The sequence below is a fragment of the Macrobrachium rosenbergii genome, chromosome 46 (assembly GCF_040412425.1).
Source record: "Macrobrachium rosenbergii isolate ZJJX-2024 chromosome 46, ASM4041242v1, whole genome shotgun sequence".
NCBI lineage: Eukaryota > Metazoa > Arthropoda > Malacostraca > Decapoda > Palaemonidae > Macrobrachium > Macrobrachium rosenbergii.
The window spans coordinates 34,481,537-34,501,418 of record NC_089786.1 but is presented as its reverse complement, the minus strand read 5'-3'; the positions used below and the strand labels follow the sequence as shown (position 1 = coordinate 34,501,418).

Here is a 19,882-nt window from a genome sequence, read left to right as displayed (position 1 = left end):
CGCTACATCCATTCCTGACACCCCAGATGGACCCGAAATAATACCACTTTCATTAATAACTTATTACCATCCAGGGACTGTTTTCTGCAGCATCCAGTTGTATCTTAAAGTATATATTATGATAAATGCAGTTTTTATTTTTCTAGAAATATATGTGCTGTATAGTATTATACTTGGTTAATTCCTTATACGTGCAATTAGAGACGGAAGTACTGATAAGATGTTGTAGTGAGTGGGCAAGTGCTTTCACACTTGCCCACTCACTACAACATCTTATCAGTACTTTCGTCTCTAGTTGCACGTATAAGGAATTAACCAAATATAATACTATACAGCGCATACATTTCTAAAACCAAATTTATCCAACTATTATTTTCTACAGTACATTGAGAATGATTAGGTATTGTTTTTCAGTCGAGAATTTAAATTTAGGAGAAAAACTTGGATATGATAAAACTGTATGTAGTAATACACACACATACACACATTATATATATATATATATATATATATATATATATATATATATATATATATATATATATATATATATATATATATATATATATATATATGTGTGTGTGTGTGTGTGTGTGTGTGTATGTAGACATGTATATATGTATGTGCGTGTGTGTTTGTGTCTGTGTAGGGGGTGTGCGCACGGGTTCCTTTGCATATGCATTATTCAATATTCATTAATAGTTGAAGTTGGCATCAAAGTTTCATCTAAAACAGAAAATATAATAAAAAAATTGGGGAGTTATTTAAAGTTATACTGTCCTTATATGATTGTGAGATATCGAATAACAATTCAGTTCTCGTTTTAATATGACACATGAAAATATATATAGATTTATAGTAATACTGCCTACAAACAAACGATTTCGAAAGAAGAGGAACTAAAGAACAATCTTTTGGATAAAAGACAGAAAAACTTTGAACCTGCTCTGACCTGAACAGACTTTTCGTAGAAAACCTTTATCGGAAATGACTTTGCTGGCGTTTGAAGGAAGGAAAGAAAGAAAGAACGAGTCAAAAAAAGAACTGCACAAAATAAAAAAGCTTTGAATTTTCACTTTACTTCACATGAAAGCAAATTCCGAGGAATAAAATAAAATGTGTGAATAAAAATCTCGCTCCGAACCTCGATCTGTGAAGTTATGACAGACAAACAAGAAACGACCCGATTCCTCCTCAAAAAGAAGAAAAAAAAAGTTCCACGAATCTAGAAACATCTGCGGTACACCTCACAAAGCTGGAATGGAAGTGAGGTCCTCATACAGAGATATTTTCCTTTTGCACGTCTCGAGCGACAGATAATGCATGTCATTACAGACGAGGACAGAGACAACGAGCTGGCAGTCCTCGTTAGAAACTCATAAGAATGGTTTTGAAAGCAATTTTCTCTTTTCTTGACAGTCACCTTATTCAGTGGATGGGAAAAGGGTAGGACCTCTTAAAAACACGGACAACAGTCGAACTCCAAAGATAATAATGTTAGGAGAAACAGAAGGATTGAAAGAGATATAAGATGTCTTTGGCCTACTCCTCGAGCCCTATGAAGTGTGACGTCCATCGAATCACACAAATGATTATAGAGAATGTGTCCGGACCCAGATTTTTAGAAACAGAGGATCAACGAAATTTGGTGCTAGTAGAGAAAGGTTGAATAGCTTGCGAACGCGAAGGAATAGGTCTTACACCATGTGAACAATAATACAGTATTAGGAGTACTTACTTTGATTCTAGTGAATAGCAGCTATAAAACAATTGAAAACCTTACTCCTTGTACACATTGCGCTGTAGTTAATAGAATAATGATTACATATTTTAATCTTTACACTACTCACGGATCGTTAAGCCTTAATACATGAAATGCCCGTACATTTGACGCAGGGATTCTTCGAAATCTTTTTTTCATGGTAACCCCCTAATCGGGACATAAAAGTACTCTCTCTCTCTCTCTCTCTCTCTCTCTCTCTCTCTCTCTCTCTCTCTCTCTCTCTCTCTCTCCTAAACAATTTTTCTGTGACTTCTTTTTAGTTTATAATGTCTCCTTTAATAAGCTGAATTAATTAATAAGTTTTCGTAAAAGGTTTTTTATCCCTCTTTTAGTGTACCATTTATTTCTGAAAATTTTATGTTGCGATTCGGTCTTGTCTGATTATTGGGCACAGAAAAACGCTCCTAAATACATGAAAACCAAATATGATCTTTTGAACACACACACACACACACACACACACACACACACACACACACACACACACACATATATATATATATATATATATATATATATATATATATATATATATATATATATATATATATATATATATATATATATATATATATATATATATATATATATATATATATATATATATATATATATATATATATATATATATATATATATACATTAAAATTTAAGGAATGGAAAAAATAAAAAAATGTATGTGCAACATTAAAATGACAGGTAACAGAATATAAAGTAAACTAAAAATGAAAATAGCACTGAACAAAAGATTAAGACCGACCTAGAGGAATGACAGCGTTAAACTAAATATAAACATAAATAAAAACAACACAAGTCAAGATAAATACAGAGGGGAGGAGGACATATGTGTGTTTAACGACGGAACAAATATTTTAATAAAAAGCGATTCTAGAGTGAGGTCTTGAGGGTTGGTGGTATGACCTAAAATTCAAAAGTCTTTATTATCAGTATGTGTTTTACAAATTTTCAAGTGGTTCCTAATATTAGAATGTTCTGGGTTTGAAATTCTGCTACCAGTGCGGAAGCTTACGCCACGATGAGAATCGATACGCACCTTAAGGAGTCTGCTGGTGGATCCCACAAAGGTTCCTATTTGACATTCAGGGCAAGTAATCTTATCAACAACACCAGAGGACATATAAGGTGATAACCGCTCTTTAGTTTTAAAGAGTGAACCGATGGTGAAAGGGTTCTTGGGAATTAAATTAACCCCAATGGCATAAAAATATTCCTGAATAATTTGCGTGAAAGTTTTGTGAAATTTCAAGTCATGAGTAAATGGAAAGCGTGCGTAAAATTTTCATTTTTGGGGCAGTTAAAACTTTTGGTTTTACGGGAAAACAGTTATTACTAAAAAAGTAAATTAAAAATGCAATTTCATCATGGAAAAGGCTCCTGTTGGACATAAGGACGAGTGCTTCGTGGATAAGGGCAGAAACGGAATCGGAATTAAAATTTCCAAAACAAGAACTATAAAAGTTGGTGTCAATTATGGTAAAAGTTTTCTTCCTAAAAATCATGGCATTAAAACTGTCGTTTTGTCTGTAAACCAGAACATCCAGGAATGGTAGACGGTCGTTCACCTCTTTCTCGATAGTAAACGTTATGCTCGAGCGTATTGTATTAGAATATTCTACGAAAAGGTCACCTTCATATTCACTTTTACAGAGTCTGAACGTTCGTCAACTTACCTTGAATGAAAAAAGGGGGTAGAATCTTAATGGGGAATTATCGAGCACGTGCTCCTCCAGGGAGGGAGTACATGAAGATATTCGCAAATGTGGGACCAAGAGGGGAACCCATGGTCATGCCCTCTACTTGTTTGAATAATGTACCATTAAAGACAAAGGCAATGTCCAGCACTGTTAGTTCAAGTAAAGTTTTAAAATGCGTGAGATTAAAATTATTAAAATTAGAATCAGGAACAAGAAACAGCTTGTTAAGAATCAATTCAAAAGTTTGTCCACCGGAGATATTAGTAAATAATAAACCTACGTCGAGACTGGCCATCATTAAATCAGCATCTTGTCGAAGAATGTTTTTTTTTTTTTTTATTGCAAGGAGTTATTTAATGAATACTTATTCTTAGTTAGATGCTCCAGCATGGGTACAAGAAATTTAGCTAATTTGTGATTGGGTGTTTTAAACGAAGCAAGGACAGGTCTGTGGGGAATGTCTGGTTTGTGAATTTTCGGCAGGCCGTAAAGGGCACCATACGAAGGGCCTGTGGAGAAAAGAACTTTATAAACACTTTCATTGATAACATTTTCCTTCGTCACAGACCTAAGAAAACGGTGGATTTTATCTTCAGTTTTAAAAATATTATAGTAGTCAGGGGTCACAGTAAGTTCAAGTTTTGTTCTATCTCTTGAAATACTTTCCATTTCCAAGAGTTACTCGCATTTATTGAGGATCACTGTACCTTTACATTTATCAGGTCGGGTGAGAATGATGTCTTAGTTTTTCATTCCATCATTCCACCTGTCCACTCACCAAAGTTTGTTCTAGGTGGATGTGACAATACGCATAGCTGGCCTGTGATTTGCTGACATCAATGTTACCGATATCATGGGCCTACTGTGATAAAAATGGAAATTGTTTCTTCATTAATGTGTCTGAATCCTTATATACACAAAGAACCCTCGCACCTCACACACGTCGATTTATATCGAGGATAAAACAAAATAGCAACACGTAAGACGGGCTTGTATCAAATAGTCTACGCATATCAAACGCAACGAACGATGGGCTGTCAATGATTATGTTTTAAATAAACAGACATCTGGTTATGCTAGTGCTAATAAAATGTATTATAATGATTTATTGTATGCAAATTACATGAGGGTGGTAATATTCGAAACAACATCAAATATTGATGTCTATGTGGCCGTCTGGAGAAGGTGAAATGAACAGCCAATCATTTGCGGTCCGGTGGCAATGAAATGAGCTTCTCGATTAGGTCCGTTATGCACTCGCGCGTAGAAACACGAATGCGGTTATCCATCAGTACCGACAGTTGTCCAGGCACATAATTCACTGCTTAGGTCAACAGAAGAAAATTGATTTTATTTTCTAGAACCGAGACCGAAGTTGCTTCTCTCCCGCTAGTGAGCTGATTTCTCAAGAAGTAATTCATCCCCGCCAGTGTTCATCAGATTCCTTCATCCAGTCTTAAGGCAACCTTCTAAAACACTCACTCAGACACGGGTGAGGACTTTACCCTTTCCAGGCTAGAATTTTTCTTAGGTTTTTATACATGCTGCTAATGCTCTCATTTGTCCAATAAATGGCAATCGAAAATAAGTTAGACGTAAAAGGTCCATGATATTGGAATTACCTGCAAAAACGATCTTTGAGAAAGGTATGGATAAAAATTCCTTGATGCTCCTCTTCCTCAGTGGTCCTTGGTAATGAAAATCTTGGGCATCAAATAAACTGAAGCGCACACCTAAATAAAAACTTCATCTGCAATTCAAATTTCCTGTCTGCATCTTCTATCACTCGCGCCTTTACTTTTCAGGAACAAGCTCTCAGGCTTTTATGGTACGAAAAATCCTAGAAACCTCTTTTTCATATATATTTTTCCTTTTCTCCGAGTGGTAACCATGGTTCTCATATTTTAATGCGTAAAATCCATTTTCCTCCAAAACAGTTATACTGTAACTCAAATCTTTTTTCGAGTTTCGAGATCTGATATAAAGAAGTTTATCACGTGATGTGTCTGTTGAAATTAATACACCAAAGTATGGAAGAAAAGTTTTGTGAATTATTGTATTAGAAGATAAATACCGTCAATGGAAAAAGTCCTAAGTATACCTTAGTTTAAGCAAACCACTGAGCTGATTAACAGCTCTCCTAGAGAGGGCTAGCCCGAAGGATTAGACTTATTTTACGTGGCTAAAAACTAATTGGTTACTTAGCAACGGGACCTACAGCTTATTGTGGAATCCAAACCACATCATACCGAGAAATGAATTTCTATCACCAGAAATAAATTCCTCTATTCATTGGCTGGCCGGAGACTCGAACTCGGGCCTAGCAGAGTGCTAGCCGACAACTCTACCGACTCATCCAACGAGAATCTACCTTCAGTGGAAAATGTGTGAAAAATTAAGTGTACCTTAGTTTTACCAGATCACTGAGCTGATTAACAGCTCTCCTAGAGAGGGCTGGTCCGAAGGATTAGACTTATATTACGTGGCTAAAAACCAATTGGTTACTTAGCAACGGGACCTACAGCTTATTGTGGAATCCGAACCACATTATAGCGAGAAATGAATTTCTATCACCAGAAATAAATTCCTCTAACTCTTCATCAGCCGGCCGGAGACTCGAACTCGGGCCTGGCGAGTGCCAGTCCACGGCTCTACCGACTCGTCCAACGAAGAGACAGGAAAATGTGTGGGTTATGTATGCAGGCATATATGTATGTACGAACGTACGTACGTATGTATGTATGTATGCATATATATATATATATATATATATATATATATATATATATATATATATATATATATATATATATATATATATATGTATATGTATATATCAGAAAAACTCAGACGGTAAGAAGGTACCTGCAAGAAACTTATTGATGCCACCAAGGTGATTGCTTTTAACAAAAACTGTAGAAGAGAAAAACTATACCCTCAGTGTATATATATATATATATATATATATATATATATATATATATATATATATATATATATATATATATATATATATACATAAACATATACATATACATATACATATACATATATATATATATATATACATACATAAACATATACATATACATATACATACATATATATATATATATATATATATATATATATATATATATATATATATATATATATATATATATATATATATATATGAAAATAAGAAGGCCCATAAAACACTATTTAAACGTTGAAACCATATATTTCGGGCACTTGTTTCTGTGCCCTGTTCACTGGTAGAATATGGACAGGTGGAAAGTTACAATGGTATATATACAAAAACATGAAGGTGTGGCCTTGGGCCTCCGATGTTAAGGAGGTGGCGTTTCTTAAGAAGGAGGAGATTGACCAAATTCCTAGTGGTTTTGGCCTCATTAGCTCCCGTTTGGCGATGGATCTGGCGGTCGCGTTTCTTGGGTCATCTTCTTCAAAAAGGGTGCGAGGATTAAGGTGTCAATGGCGTCCGATTTCCAATGTCCTCCAGACAGGTTCATATTGTTGGTTTGATTGATGATAGCAGATTCAGCATCTTTCTTTTGTACGGACAGCTACTCTTGAAAACCAACTCCGCCTCCAGTTAATGACATGCCCTGTATTTCTAATATGTAGGAAAATTCCCGAACTCTCGAAGCGTAACGTACTGATCTTTTGTGCTCTGTTATTCTTTGCGAGCGATCTACCTGTCTCGCCTACATAAATGTCATGACAATTACTACACGGTATCTTGTAAACTCCGGCTTCTTCCCTTTTGTTATTTAAGTATACGTTAACGAGCGAACTCCCGATGGATTTGGGATAATGGAAAATGAAAGGATTATCAGAACTGAGTTGCTCGGTGGCCTTTTGATGTTTTCATCGTATGGAAGCTTTATTTTGTTGTTGAAATCTATTTGTCTGTTGTGAGTGGGACCTCTGTAGTATATTTTATTTGCTTTATTAATAGCCCTCTCGATAATGTGTGGTGGATAGAGCAGTTGCGTTAGGTGTTGGCGGATCGTGTTAAATTCTTGATCCAGGTACTCATTTGAACATATCCTAAGTCCTCTGAGGAATAGGTTGCACCCTACCATGATTTTTACGGAGACGTCGTGGTAGCTTAAGAAATGAATGTAGGAGACAGCGAAGGTGGGTTTTCTATATACTGTAAATGCATACCTGTTCTGTTTTCTTATGATCAGTACATCTAGGAACGGCAGTTTTCCGTCCTTTTCCCATTCTGTTTTAAATTTTATGGTCGGAACTAGCGAATTTAGCCTATTAAAAAATTCCTTAAAGTCCCCCCAGCTATTGTCCCAGAAAGTAAAGATATCATCTACGTATCTAAGCCAGATCATGTTATGGGGTTTGATAGACGACAAAAAGTTCTGTTTCGAAATATTCCATGTACAAGTTTGCTAGAAGGGGTGATAGGGGACTTCCCATGCTACAGCCAAATTTTTGTTTGTAAAATTACCATTGAAAGAAAACACGTTGTTAGTTACACAGAGGTTGATAAGTTTTAAAGTTTTATCTATGCCAAGAGGAAAATGGTCTTCATATGGTTGTAACTTCCTCTCTAAGAAAAACAACACGTCGGCAATCGGGACTTTAGTAAATAATGAATCGATTCATTATTTACTAAAGTCCGGATTGCCGACGTGTTGTTTTTCTTAGAGAGGAAGTTACAACCATATGAAGACCATTTTCCCTCTGGCATAGATAAAACTTTAAAACTTATCAACCTCTGTGTAACTAACAACGTGTTTTCTTTCAATGGTAATTTTACAAACAAAAATTTGGCTGTAGCATGGGAAGTCCCCTATCACCCCTTCTAGCAAACTTGTACATGGAATATTTCGAAACAGAACTTTTGTCGTCTATCAAACCCCATAACATGATCTGGCTTAGATACGTAGATGATATCTTTACTTTCTGGGACAATAGCTGGGGACTTTAAGGAATTTTTAATAGGCTAAATTCGCTAGTTCCGACCATAAAATTTAAAACAGAATGGGAAAAGGACGGAAAACTGCTGTTCTTAGATGTACTGATCATAAGAAAACAGAACAGGTATGCATTTACAGTATATAGAAACCCACCTTCGCTGTCTCCTACATTCATTTCTTAAGCTACCACGACGTCTCCGTAAAAATCATGGTAGGGTGCAACCTATTCTCAGAGGACTTAGGATATGTTCAAATGAGTACCTGGATCAAGAATTTAACACGATCCGCCAACACCTAACGCAACTGCTCTATCCACCACACATTATCGAGAGGGCTATTAATAAAGCAAATAAAATATACTACAGAGGTCCCACTCACAACAGACAAATAGATTTCAACAACAAAATAAAGCTTCCATACGATGAAAACATCAAAAGGCCACTGAGCAACTCAGTTCTGATAATCCTTTCATTTTCCATTATCCCAAATCCATCGGGAGTTCGCTCGTTAACGTATACTTAAATAACAAAAGGGAAGAAGCCGGAGTTTACAAGATACCGTGTAGTAATTGTCATGACATTTATGTAGGCGAGACAGGTAGATCGCTCTCGCAAAGAATAACAGAGCACAAAAGATCAGTACGTTACGCTTCGAGAGTTCGGGAATTTTCCTACATATTAGAAATACAGGGCATGTCATTAACTGGAGTGGGGCGGAGTTGGTTTTCAAGAGTAGCTGTCCGTACAAAAGAAAGATGCTGGAATCTGCTATCATCAATCAAACCAACAATATGAACCTGTCTGGAGGACATTGGAAATCGGACGCCATTGACACCTTAATCCTCGCACCCTTTTTGAAGAAGATGACCCAAGAAACGCGACCGCCAGATCCATCGCCAAACGGGAGCTAATGAGGCCAAAACCACTATAGTAGTACCAATCTAAGGTGAGGGTTTTGTGGGGACGAGAGACATTTACGTGCGTTGCCAAACTTCCATTCTAAGAAAAATTTCATGGAATATAGGTCGTTGTTATATAACAAAACTGAGTGGAATTACTCTGAAATATTTACTAAACATGATTTTTATGTATGAAGTTGTTATTGATCAATATTTTAAACAGTTTTTCAATATCATATTTACGAAACGTGGCATACATGTTGCCACATCTACAATCTCGATTCTCAGGTCAAGTATTGACATCTGTATCTGTCAGTTAAGAAACAATAACCCTTCGTTAATCTCTTAAGAATGGTCAAATCTTATAAGCTGGGTCCTTTATGGTGAAGGTGAGAATTAGCGGATGCAAACATAGTTGAAGGTCAAACACGTGTGTGTGTGTGTGTGTGTGTGTGTGTGTGTGTGTATGTGATTAAATGGTTAAAAGATGTTTGTTGACTGAACTTTTCTGTAAATAGAGAAATTTTAGTATGAAAATGTTTTTTCCATCTTTGACGTTATTTTTTTTCTTGTGTATATTGTTCCAAGACAACAGTCAACTGAATATGGAGAAAAATATTCGGGGATAAGATGAAAAAATAAATCAAATACCGTGGTTAGGATTGAAACTGATCTGGCATTGCCAAACATCGATCTGGCATTGCCAAACATCAATCTATTAACATTTTTAATGAGGTAAAGGGAGTAGTTTAGTAACTGAAAGTAATAAATTTGCTCCAAGAATGATTGAATCGTGACTTTTGTACACAGAGCCCGATGACAATTGTGTTAAACCAGTCATTAACATTAACCTTATAAAGTGAAGAAATGTGGCTTTCGTATGCACTTCTCTGACCTCGTGTCTCGGGCCAGGCGCACGGGTATATAATGAGCTACAGTTGTCATTATAGGACAATACAGCCTTTTGCAGTCGTCATGGATGGTCAGAGTTTCTCACTGGGAGTCATTCAAGGACAAGCAAGGAAAATTATTCATAATGTGTCAAGGTACTTCACAATGGAGAAACAAAACAGAGGACCCATTACTAATGTTGCGAATGCAACTCTTCGTACAGCTGAGGCAACAAACGTCAGTAAAGCTACTGTTGAACGAATATGTAAAGAAGCACGAGAGTCGCAAGAATTATTTGGTAACCCAGTTTACGAGATAAAGAAGAGGAAAAGATCAAAACCTGTGACTGGTTTGGATGACTTCGACAAATGTTTGCTTCGTCGGATAATTCTCCAATTTTACGAGAGGAAAGAAATTCCAACCATTAACAAAGTGTTGTCTGAAATGAGGGAAAGAACAGGATTCAAAGGTGGTAGAGAATCTTTAAGAAAAATAGTGAAAGAAATTGGTTTCCAGTACGCAAAACTCGATGGTAGAAAATTTTTGATGGAACGATATGACGTGCAGTGCTTGCGAACAAGATTCCTAGAAAAATGCAAAACGTCAAAGAGAACCGAAGAAATGTAATTTATCTAGATGAGACTTAGGTTAACCAGAATTATACTGTGGGGAAATGCTGGAAAGATAATAAATCAGAGAATGCTTCTGGAATTAAAGTGCCGTCAGGAAAAGGTGGCCGACTTATAATTCTACATGCAGGCTCTGCATGTGGTTTCATTCAAACGCTGAGCTTACATTCACTGCAAAAAATGATGGTGATTATCACCGTCAAATGAACCACGAAGTATTTGAAGAATGGTTTCGTTGCCAGTTGCTCCCGAACATACCTCCAGCTTCAGTTATTGTGATGGATAATGCTCCATATCATTCAAGGAAAGTAGAAAAAGTACCAACGATGTCAAGCAAAAAGGCAGTCATTACAGAGTGGCTCATCTCTAAAGGTGCGAAACCAACAGAGAAAATGTTGAAAAGTCAACTTTTAGAGATGGTAAAGGAGTACTCTGTTAAAATAAAAACCACGTATGTCGTAGATAAAATTGCAGCAGAAAATGGGCATGAAATTATTCGGCTTCCTCCCTACCATTGCCAATACAACCCGATAGAACTAATTTGGGGCCAAGTGAAAAGTTTCATAGCGAAACGAAACAATTTTAAGATGACAAATCTATCGGAACTTACTAAAGAAGCTCTGGATACTGTGACACCTGAAAATTGGGAGAAGACCGTAAGACACGCCGAGCAATTGCAAGTGGAAGATGCAGCAAAAGATATTTTGATAGACAAATATATTGACTCATTTATTATAAGTCTTGACTCTTCAGATGAGGAGTCTTCCGATGAGGAGTCCTCTTAAAATCTCTCTCGTCTTTATACGCTGTTCTGTATTGTTCTCATTGTAAACCATTGTACATGTATATGATCACAAACTGAAATAAAGTGAATCATTATCATTCTTATTTATTAGATATACTGTTTATTACTTGAATGCTTCTGAAAATAAAGAAATGTTTAATGTATGAAATTTACCATATCCGTGATTTCCCTTTAGTTTTGTCTCTTTTGTAGATTGTTGATAAATAAGTTAAGAATAAAAAGAACTGTTTCATAACTCTGAATTTTTAATACCAATACACACCATATGATAAATATTTATCTGAATAAAGGAAAAATAAACTTATACCAGCGAACCCTTCTAAGACAATTGGAGTGGGCATTCCCCCTCACCCGAGTCTGAAAGGAGGATAATCTGTACTGGACATAGGTTTTGACCTTAGGGTAATGTTTCCCTTGGGGATTAGTAAGGAATACAGAGCTTTGACTTTGGCCACCTCTACAAAGAACTTAAAGATATGGCAACGTGTGTTTTCGGTTTTAGACACGCCTAAACCCTCACCTTAGATTGGTACTACTATAGGGAATTTGGTCAATCTCCTCCTTCTTAAGAAACGCCACCTCCTTAACATCGGAGGCCTAAGGCCACACCTTCATGTTTTTGTATATATACCATTGTAACTTTCCACCTGTCCATATTCTACCAGTGAACTGGGGCACAGAAACAAGTGCCCGAAATATATGGTTTCAACGTTTAAATAGTGTTTTATGGGCCTTCTTATTTTCATATTACACTGTAGTATTACAGGAAAAAGACATTCATATATATATATATATATATATATATATATATATATATACATATACATACATATATACAGTATATATATGTATATGTATGTATGTATGTATATATATATATATATATATATATATATATATATATATATATATATATATATATATATATATATATATATATATATATATATATATATATATATATATATATATATATATATATATATATATATATATATATATATATATATATATATATATATTCGGAGGGTATAGTTTTTTCTCTTATAGTTTTCGTTAAAAGCAATCACCTTGGTGGCATCAATAAGTTTCTTGCAGGTACCTTCTTACCGTCTGAGTTTTTTCTGATTCTCGTTCGTCAATTTCTGGTGAAAAATACGCAGACTTCCTTCTTCCATTTACTGAGTTTTGTCGCGACAACTGTTTCGCCTTTAATGGCATTATCAAGCGACTACTGACTTACAATGCGGCCTTTCGACCTATTTATATAATAGTGTGGGGAGAAAGTCCTTGTGGTCTAGGTACTGGTTGGTCAAGGGATTAACAGCTTAACCATTTCAGGGCGTTGTTTTGGTTACAAAGAACATGCATGACAATAAAAGTGAAAGTTTAAACATGTTGTTAAATAAATATTCAAAATATAATAACATGTGCTAGTGTTTCCTAATATTTGTGTTTAAAATTCAGTAAAGTATAAAATAAGGTACAAAAATAAATGAAATTTTATAACATGTAAACGGTACAAATAAAGAAACCTCTGTTTATACATAAATGTATAAAATATTACATTTGTGTGTATGTGTGCGTCCACAGGTTCTGCGTTGATTAACTCTGGAGGTTCGTGTTGGGAGGGGCCTCAGCCACTTGAGCAAGCATATTTGACCTTCGCTGGACACTCTCTTGTCCCCTAAGGGGCGCGATGTGTCCGGTGGTTGGGGGCGTGATGTCTGGTCCCTGCTGGCTCGTGCATTCCTTCTGCTGGAGCTGGGTATATGATCCGACTCTTGTTGAATATTCAGGGTCGGTTTCTGGATAGCAATGCTTACGGTTTCGGCTATTTAGAGGCGACCATAGTTATCTCTCTGTGTACGACCTGGGTGCCTTCTATCAGTTCTTGTAGAGATGGCTTCCTGTCGTGAACATCTATGTATTGTTGATGAACGGCCCCTTGGTTTCTATGAGCCAGCATTCGTCTCCGAAGGGTCGTTGTGGTGTGCCCGATGTAGTTTTGGTTGTGAGATTTACACACCTCCTCTGGGCAAGTGGATTTGTAAACTAAGTTCGTGCACATCTCATCCGGTCCCCCCGGAGCAGTGCTGTTCTTCATATTAGGGCTGCTACAAGGTTAGGCTTACTGTAATTATATTCTGAGGCTTATTTTGTGGTGAAAGGCTTTTGGGGTTACGCCTCTGTTTACTATCCCACGCAGTGCGCAGCATTCCTCCTTGTATGCAGACCTATAATGTAGACGATGGTATATAATCAGACTCTCCTTTTTCGTTGTCGTGTTGGGTTGGTAAAATTCATCCATTTTCTTTTTTATTGCAGTTTCAATGATTTGATCTGCTTAGCCGTTGTTTGTCAACAATTGGCGAATTCTGTGAAGTTCACTGTGTATGTCTCTCCACGATGTGCTGTGTGTGAAGGCTCTATTGACATACGCATTTATGACATACTTTTTATATGCGTCCGGGCATTCTCCTCGTGTGTTCGGGCAACGGCCAGAGCTCGTTGATTTTGTCTACACGGTCGTTTTACACTGCCCTTCTTGTTGTTTTACCTGGACGTCAAGAAACGGTAAAGTCTTCTGCTGGCTGTGCTCTGTGGTGAAGTTGAGCACCGAGTTTCTTTTCAGGGCATCTGACAGTTTTCTGGCATCGTCTGTTTCTTTTATTGTGACGAATATGTCGTCGATGTACCGCCCATAAATCTTAGGTTTTTGATGCTCTCGGAAGGTCCTTTCTTCGACGGTGGCCATGGACATATTTGCAAAAAGGCTCCCTAGTGGAGATCCCATGGCGACTCCGTCTACGTGCCGAAATAATTCCCCCCGATGAGAGAGGGCCTTCCGTATATCTCGGAGGACATCTTCGGAAATAGGCAGGTGCTCTTGTCTGACCTGTATACACGATCAACGGTTATGTCGACCGTTTCTTTGACGGGAACATTCGTAAACAAACTTTCAACGTCGAGTGAGGCGATGTCGTCTTCCGGTCCCTTTTCATGCAGGAGGTCAATGAACTCCACCGCTGATTTCAACGAACATCCGGCCGGTATGTAAGGTACCAGCAAATCATTCAGGACCTTCGCTATCTTATAGGTTGGGGCTGTCATCTGAGAGATGATGGGCCTTAGGGGGTTGCCTGCCTTATGGGTCTTCACTGTCCCGTAGCAGTAACCGGGCCCATAATCTCCTTTCACCTCACGGAATTTTACGACGTCTTGCTGATTGTTGGCCCTAGTCACAAACTTTGACATTTTCTTTCTGAGGTCCTTGGTGGGGTCCTTTGTTGAATGTTGGAATTTGGAAGTGTCCAGAAGGATCCTGACCATCTTTTCAAAATAATCACTTTCTTTCATCACTACGTAGACAGAAATGATTTGTCACCTTTGGTATGATGAAGTCCGGGTCGCTGCCTAGTTCTTTACCGGCTTCCCTCATCTCCTTAGTGATTACCTGCTTCGGAAATGTCCCTCTCTCCCGTCCTGCTTCTCCAACAAGTATGCGTGTATACATACATACATACATGCATGCATACATACATACACACACAACACACACACGTATATATATACTGTATATATATATATATATATATATATATATATATATATATATATATATATATATATATATATATATATATGTATGTGTGTGTGTGTGTGTGTGTGTGTGTGTGTGTGTACGAAGCTTGTGTGTGTGTGTGTGGGTGGGTGCGCGGCCTTTTATGTTTAGAAAATCGTAGGCGTAATTGCAGGAGTGACATTAAAATTCGGCTGATATACTAATGTTGCATTCACAGTTCTGTTGAATTGTCACTAAAAAGCGTTAGAAAATTTAATATTGAAACGAATTACCAACAACTTCATTTGCAACCATGACACCAAAGTTGAAATATATTGCGTTAATGGCTAAATTGTTAAGCGTAATGTTTAATTCTACTTGGTTACAAATCGCCAGATTAAGTTGTGATTTTCAACTAGTATGTGGAAAGGTAAACCAAAGCTTACTTTAATAGCACCCTTTTACGGAATTTTAAATTAATCCTGTGTTATTCGTTAACACATTGGAACATCAAAGCTTCACCCGAAAGGAAGGCAATAGATCATGAAGTGAGTGGGCAGCTTTACGTTTTGGAAAGAGAATGAATGTGTTTTTGTTTATAATTCATCAGCTTCATCAGAGTATTTAACTTCCATTCAACAATTGGAAAATGTATGAAAACAGTGCTTATTGAAGCGAGGGGCGCAGTCTGACATTTTTCACTCCAGAAAATGTCGAATTCAATAATCGTTTGTCCATTTTCATAATAAAAACGAGGTTTATTGCAGTTCTCTGGATAATACATTTACTAATTTTGAATGAATACTCATGTATATAATGAAAATATAATTTCTAGCGAAATCAAAAGCCGATTACTAAACAAATGTTCTCTCGCAAAATTAACAACGTAAAAGTATTGTGCCAAACTTTATTTTTAAGAAAAAAAAAAAATAGCATCCCTTTAACCCTCATTACTGCAGTGAAAAGATCAATGATCTGCGTAAGTTTAATATGAGTGGAGGTCTAATAAAAATACAATTTAGCTTTTTTCAGATTTTTGTGTTGTGATAAGTTTTTATCGTCATTTTTAAGAACCTTCTATTTACTTATGCAAACATGATGACAAAAAGTAACATTTAGATATTAAGTGCTTTAAAAGAGTATTTCATTAATATATATATTTGAGGGAGGAATATATTTACAAAAACTACATCAGCTGTATAATAAGAATTAAAGCTAACCCCAAACGAAGGAAATAGATCAAAACGTGAGTGGATAGTTTTACATTCTCATGAGTCCTCTAATTAGGAAAGGATCACTCTACCAAGGAATGCTCTCAAGTGGCAAAACTGGAAAGAAACCATTGATTCTAATTATAACTCATTCTCAGCCAAGAAACGGCTGTTTAGTGAAGAACTCGACACCAGACAGGATTTACATAAACTCTCTGAAACTCCGCAGGTAAGATAATAACCTATCAAAATCCTTCTGTGCATTAAATGGCTTCCAAGAACTCTCAGTTCAGTGGCAGGTGAGAGATGAAAGAAAATATAATGACGTCATTCCACATTAAATAATGTTGCCTATGAATGGGGTGAAGAAGAACATGACTCGAGCAGCGTCACCTCTAAATTCTTGCTGTCATGATTGTCATCTGAAAGACTACAGCGCGGAGCCACAATACTCTCCAACCCCTCTAAAGTGCAGGAAGGCGTCCTGTGAATAAGTTTGCAAGTGACAAATGCTGATAAACAGATTTCGTAAACAATACAGAAACGGCAAGGGAGCAGTAAGAGTTGTTTATTTCCAGCAAAAGTAAACTCACGAGACAAAAACAGATTTCCTGAAAGATGTTTCTGTTTGTTCCTTCATAGGTCTTGGTTGCCGATTATTATTATCATTATTATCATTATTATTATTATTATTATTATTATTATTATTATTATTATTATTATTATTATTATTATTATTATTATTATTATTATTATTATTATTATTGTGGTTGTTGTTGTCATGACTATAAGCAGACAAGCGTGAAAACTCATTAAATTGTAAACCAGTTTTCTATAGTATAGAAAATGTTCGTATGGCTAAGGGAAAACGAGGAAAACAACAATTTAATGACAAATATATGCGAATAAAAAACGTATAGATGTATATAAATAACGTCATGAATAGAGAAAGAACATAGAATTCTCTCTCTCTCTCTCTCTCTCTCTCTCTGGAGAGCTAAAAAAATCAGAAAGAGCGAGCAAAGGTAGATTAATAGTGCCCAAAACTATACCAGGAAAACTAAGGAAAACACACAGGACATTAATCCCTCACGCACCAGCATCGATAATGCAGCGTCTATTCAATGCGCTACCAGCTCATCTGAGGAACATAACAGGAGTGAGGGCAGATGTGTTTAAGAATAAGCTCGACAAATATCTAAGATGCATCCCAGACCATCCAAGATTGGAAGATGCAAAATATACCGGAAGATGCATTAGCAATTCTCTGGTAGACATCAGAGGTGCCTCACAATGAGGGACCTCCTGGGGCAACCCGAATTAACTGTAAGGTCTGAAAGGTAAGGTAAGGTCCATATCTGTTTGTGTTTAATTATGCGTTTGTTTGTTGAGGGCTTTCCGAATTGAATAAAAGCCGAGTTGTCATCTCACTGAAACATAAAATGTTACTTTCATCAAACAGCAGCGATAGGTTTCCTTTTGGAGACCTTAGATATTGAGATGATAATGCATTCCATATGTCAGTTTTAAAATCTGCTTCCTCAGGAAGAACTTTTAAAATTTAGTTTTGAATTTAAGGCACTATAATTTTCTGTTAAGCAACTCTTTCTCTACTCAGAAGACTTCCTGACCTCACTGCGACCTTCTACCTATTAAACCGGACGACCTGTTTAGCTGCAAAATTCCTTAAGTGCATTGTTTTATATGGTTTATAAAACACTGACGTTAGCCTATGCTCAAAACTCCTTATTTATCCGTGACTCAGATTTTCATTCCTTAGGAATTAAATTTCATGACCATTTTATGAAATACACAAGGTCAGCGAGAATATATATTATGGAATGTGATTGCATAGTATCTATAAACGATTGTTTTTTTTTTTTTTCAATATTTGTAAAGCAGCACAACAAAGAGTTTTCATTTCAATATGAAATCGATATGAAGCAATATTGCTGCAACGGTGCCCCATAGAAATCTACGGAAATGTTTCGTGCAATACCATAGCGTCTATTTCCGAATGTCCATTCCCGTTGCAAATAAGTCTCTACATTCGCATTTACCCGAATTCATTTTCGAGCCATTTCAGGTAAATGGGAAATATAAATATACATACATATGAAAGCGCTGGCAGCTGCAGCACCTTGTACCGTTCTCATAAATTACCGAACCGCTGAGATGAAGAGGAAATCGAATTTTCTCCCGTCAAATTCAGAATACAATATAGCGCTTTATTTGTTCGGTTTTCAAACATATTTCTGAAGGTGCAGTTGCTTAGCTTTTATAAATTTCTATTTTGTTTTTAATTAACATAGAAAACTTTTGCCTTCAGTCAGGTTTTTCATATATAAATATGATTAGCAGTTTGATAAAATACATTGCATTGTTAAGAAGCTCCATAAAGATGAGCTCAGTTTGACTTTATTGAATATGTCTTTTTTATAACCAGGCATATACTGTATTTTATTTGGAAATGTGCAATAGAATACTGTATATATAGGTGACATTCTAGTGTTTGGACTTGGGATGTTCATGATTTACACAGAGACGAACTCAGTTTGTCCTTTGATCGAATATGATTTTGCTTATATATCCCGCACATGTTTTATTATGAAATGCGCGGCCGAATACTACATACTATATATACTATGTTCAAGATTTTGGTCTTGAGAAGTTTATTAATGGCATATGGATGAAATCAGTTTGGCCTTTATTGAATATGAGTTTTTTATAAACAGGCATATGTTTTATCTTAAATGCGCAGTAGAACACTATGTAAAGAGGTGACATTCAAGTTTCTGGCCTTGAGAAGATTATGAATTCCCCCCAGCCTATGAAAAAATCTTGTTCTCTGTTCGTCTGCCCTAGGAATTTGCATCCCCGTTGCCGGTATCATTTACAATTTTTTTTTTTTTGCAAGAGTATTTAAATGTCATTCCACTTTAATTTTTGTGTACGCTACTTGTGGTATTTCAGAAGAAAATACGGTATCTGTTCTTGTATTTAATCAAAGTCTATTATCAAATTTCAGGTGAGGCTCTGTCTCTCTACTTTCCTTATGATAAATAAGGTAGTCAGTCAGTCACAGTTATCAATTCTTGGTTACCAAAACATTTGTAGAAGTGATACCATGGTGTCACGTTAAGTGATGGTTTTGCGGGAACTGCTGGTTCCCCGCTCGTTCCCTTTTGTGGATTGCTGCCTCCTTACCTTCAAGTTTTTTTTGTTTTGATGTTCTCGTCGGTGAGCTGCCGTTTTTCTTTCGCCAGTCGGGTCTGGTAGGGCAGCGAGAGTAGCGGCAGTGGCAGCAGCAGCAGGCAGTTTTTGGAGTCGACGTTGGTCGAGTTTTTGAGCAGCAAATTGGAGCACGCCTACGAAGTGGAGCACGTCGTAGAGGTGGAGTGTGACCATGAGTAGTCGTGTGACCACGAGCTGCTCATCT

General features: G+C 36.5%; 2 protein-coding genes across 2 annotated transcripts; one reads left to right on the top strand and one right to left on the bottom strand.

Moving 5' to 3' along the window:
• The first annotated feature begins 10,999 nt into the window (after window positions 1–10,999).
• Window positions 11,000–11,647, top strand: LOC136830441 (uncharacterized). Its single transcript, XM_067089976.1, has one exon. It carries the CDS (start codon window positions 11,000–11,002, stop codon window positions 11,645–11,647), a length of 648 nt encoding a protein of 215 aa, XP_066946077.1.
• Window positions 11,648–14,475: 2,828 nt separating this feature from the next.
• Window positions 14,476–15,027, bottom strand: LOC136830440 (uncharacterized). The gene has a single exon (XM_067089975.1). The coding sequence runs from the start codon at window positions 15,025–15,027 to the stop codon at window positions 14,476–14,478; it is 552 nt and encodes a 183-aa protein (XP_066946076.1).
• Between the last annotated feature and the right edge of the window lie 4,855 nt (window positions 15,028–19,882).

Coding starts and splice junctions, on each gene's coding strand:
- LOC136830441 (XM_067089976.1), top strand. CDS start 11,000: ATGTGGTTTCATTCAAACGCTGAGCTTACATTCACTGCAAAAAATGAT.
- LOC136830440 (XM_067089975.1), bottom strand. CDS start 15,027: ATGAAAGAAAGTGATTATTTTGAAAAGATGGTCAGGATCCTTCTGGAC.